Source organism: Myotis davidii, unplaced genomic scaffold, assembly GCF_000327345.1.
Source record: "Myotis davidii unplaced genomic scaffold, ASM32734v1 scaffold1466, whole genome shotgun sequence".
NCBI lineage: Eukaryota > Metazoa > Chordata > Mammalia > Chiroptera > Vespertilionidae > Myotis > Myotis davidii.
Genome location: NW_006297384.1, coordinates 446,997 through 450,353, shown reverse-complemented (window position 1 = coordinate 450,353; position 3,357 = coordinate 446,997). Strand labels below are relative to the sequence as shown.

The window sequence follows — 3,357 nt, the reverse complement described above, 5'->3', positions numbered from 1 at the left end:
TCTTTTCTGGGGTGAGGGAGGGGCTCAGGTCAGGGAGCTGCCAGGCCAGGGCTTGATCCCCAGTAGGGGGTGTGCAGGAGGCAGCCAATCGATGTTTCTTTCTCACTGATGCTTCTCTATCCCTCTCTCTGAAATCAATAAAAAAACATTAAAAAATAAAAATAAATAAATTCAATAGCTCTGACCGGTGTGGCTCTGTTGGTTAGAGCATCACTCTTGCACCGCAGGGTTGCAGATTCAATCCCCAGCCCTGCTCCGGTGCATTCAGGGTGATTCATGATGTGTCTCTCTCACATCAATGTCTCTCTCTCCCCACTTCTCCCTCCCTTCCTTCTATTCTCTCTAAAAATCAATGAAAAATATATCCTTGGGTGAGGATCAACAAAAAGTAATGCATTTAATGATTATGAGAATGTTGGTTTGTAGAAAGCACTACTTCAGTTAAAACAAAACAAAAAACTCATAGACACAGACAACAGCCTGGAGATCACCAGAGGGGAGGGGCGGGGGCAGCAGAAGAAGATACAGAGGGATAAATGGCGATGGAAGGAGACCTGGCTGGGGTGGTGAGCACACAGTACAGCATACAGATGATATATTATAGAATTGTACACCTGCAAGCCATGTAATTCTACTAAACCAGTGTCACCCCAATACATTAAAAAACCCCGAACTCTTAAAAAGTACACCTTCTGTCCTAACCGGTTTGGCTCCGTGATAGAGCGTCAGTCTGTGGACTCAAGGGTCCCAGGTTCCAGTCTGGTCAAGGGCATGTACCTTGGTTGCGGTTACATCCCCAGTAGGGAGTGTGCAGGAGGGAGCTGATCAATGTTTCTCTCTCATCAATGTTTCTAACTCTCTATCCTCTCCCTTCCTCTCTGTAAAAAATCAATAAAATATATTTTTTTAAAAATAAAAAGTACACGTTCAGGGAAGGTCAATGGGGAAAAGAGACATATGTACTTCTATCTATAATACTTTAAACAATGAAATAAAATTTTTAAAAAAGTACACGTTCTTCTTTTTTATTAGAAAGAGAAAGCCAACAGCCTAGCCGCGAGGCCCGGAGGCTGAGTGTTGACCTATGAACCAGGAGGTCTCAGTCCGATTCCCCGTCAGGGCACATGCCTGGGTTGTAGGCTCTATCTCGTGCGGGGTGTGCAGGAGGCAGCTACTCAATGATGCTCTCTCATCATTGATGTTTATCTCTCTGTCCCTCTCCTTTCCTCTCTGAAATCAATAAAAATATATTTAAAAAATAAATGAAAAGGATAAAGCCAATAAAATCAAATGAGGGGCCTTCTGGCTCAGCAGCAGAGTCCAGGAGGCTCCAATCTCTCCGGGAACAGGTGAGGGGAGTGCAGTGCTTTGGAGAAGGCCTTACTGTGATCAGTCATGCCCCCTGGTGGTCGATGGATGCCTAACCAGAAAGGGGAGGGAGAGCAAAGGAAAGATCTTGTAACCCACTCAGGGACCTGCTGTAGAGATGGCAACCTACACCTTCCCACACCCACGACATTAAACCAACACCCTAACCCTCCGACACAAATGTGGCTGATGTCACGTGGCACCGCCACCCAACGGCAGCACTCGCTGTGGGACTGGCCTCTGGTGGTTTTTACCCCTAACATATTGGCTAAGAAATGGCCAACACACCAGGCCGCATAACATGAAATTCCGAGTTGTCTGGGAGGGGTTTTCTCGCTCTGTAACGTGCTGCTGATTACAGGAGTGAACGTGGGTTCCACAAACACCCAGTGGCCGCACTGCCTACGGATTCCGGACAGGACACAAAGAGGCATCCAGTTGGGGGCGGGGGAGAGTTTCATTTATGGCTTTCTGAGCCCATCGAGGGCCTGGCCTCGTATTCATAGCGCTGTACAGGGTGTCTACATTGCACGCACGCAACACGGTCCAGCTGCCGCCGACCATGGCTCCCTGCTTGCCACTGAGGGGCGGGGGGTACGGCAAAGTTTTGAGTGCTGGATATAATTTAGTAACTGGACTAATGAAAGCACGTTTACTATTGGGTGAAAGAGATGGAAACAGTGATGAGAGAGAATCTTTGATCCGCTGCCTCCTGCACACCCCCCATTGGAGATTGAGCCTGCAACGCAGGCATGTGCCCTTGACTGGAATCAAACCTGGGACCCTTCAGTTTGCAGGCCAATGGTTTATCCACTGAGCCAAACTGGCTGGGGGATATATATATAATATTTGTTTTTTAAAATGTATTTTTATTGATTTCAGAGAGGAGGGGAGAGGGAGAGAGAAACATCAGTGATGAGAGAGAATGGTTGATCAGCTGCCTCCTACAAAACCCCTACTGGGGATTGAGCCCTAAGCCTGAGCATGTGCCCTGACCGGGAATCCAACTGTGACCTCCTGGTTCATAGGTTGATGCTCAACCCCTGAGCACGCCGGCTGGGCTCAGCATTTTTTAGAAGAAGGGCCTTTGCATTGAAAGGCTGTGACCACTGGTGACAGAGAAGGATAAACACAGACACTCCTAACTGCGCTGGGGGCTCCTTATCCGTCGCGAGGGGACCGCGAAGGGCAACTGTGGCCTGAAGAACAATCTGTGATATTTCAGCGCCACCACAAGTGACCCCAAAATGTCATGGTGTCACCGCCAGCCCAGCAGCACACACTTTCCCCATCAGCTCCACTGGGCGTTTGAAACAAGGAAATGGAAGACAAGCTTTATCTGAGGGGCCACCACCAAAGTCACACTGTTAACGCTGAAGTCTGGTTTCTCACCCTGGGATGCGGCCCCTGAGCCCCGCAGTTGCTGAGGTCGGGACGCATTCAGACATGAGAGCAACAGGAAAGGTCTAGAACCCACCCGCCCACACGCTGGCAGGGCCCCAGGGCTCCCGCCGCCACTCACGTCATGTAGGTGAAGAAGGTGCTCAGCGGCTCCAGGGAGTGGTTCCGGAAATACTCGAACTCTCCGCACAGCTTCCTCCTCATCTCCGTGTCGATTTTGGAAACAGTGAGAGGATTCGTTTGATTAGCCAAGAAGTTGCCGTAATCTGTGGTCTGCAGGTGAACTTTCAGATCTGAAACCCAACGAAACCCAGAGCGGTTAGCGGTGAACACACAGGAACAGCCTTTGCGGTCGTCACTGAATTTATGCGAGCTTTATGCGGACACATAATTATTATTACCTCACAGCCCACGGCCTGAGGTCTGTGCATGAGTGAGACCAGTGGGTTTCTCTAAAGCAACCCACTCAATATCGACATGGGTATTCTGGTACAACACTCATGTTCAGTGACCTAAGAGTCCAGGACTCTTAGTGCGGCCGGAGAACATTGATGCCCACCCAGCGAGAGATGGCCAGGAGCTTCCCCG

At 49.5% G+C, this 3,357-nt stretch overlaps 1 protein-coding gene across 1 annotated transcript in view; it reads right to left on the bottom strand.

The window, feature by feature from the left end:
• Nucleotides 1-3,357, bottom strand: part of ATP6V0D2 (ATPase, H+ transporting, lysosomal 38kDa, V0 subunit d2) — a 27,753-nt gene that overhangs the window by 14,657 nt on the left and 9,739 nt on the right. Inside the window, exon 2 of the mRNA XM_006773124.2 lies at nucleotides 2,891-3,062. Coding sequence (XP_006773187.1) covers nucleotides 2,891-3,062 — 172 coding nt within the window. The remainder of the gene's footprint in view (nucleotides 1-2,890; nucleotides 3,063-3,357) is intronic.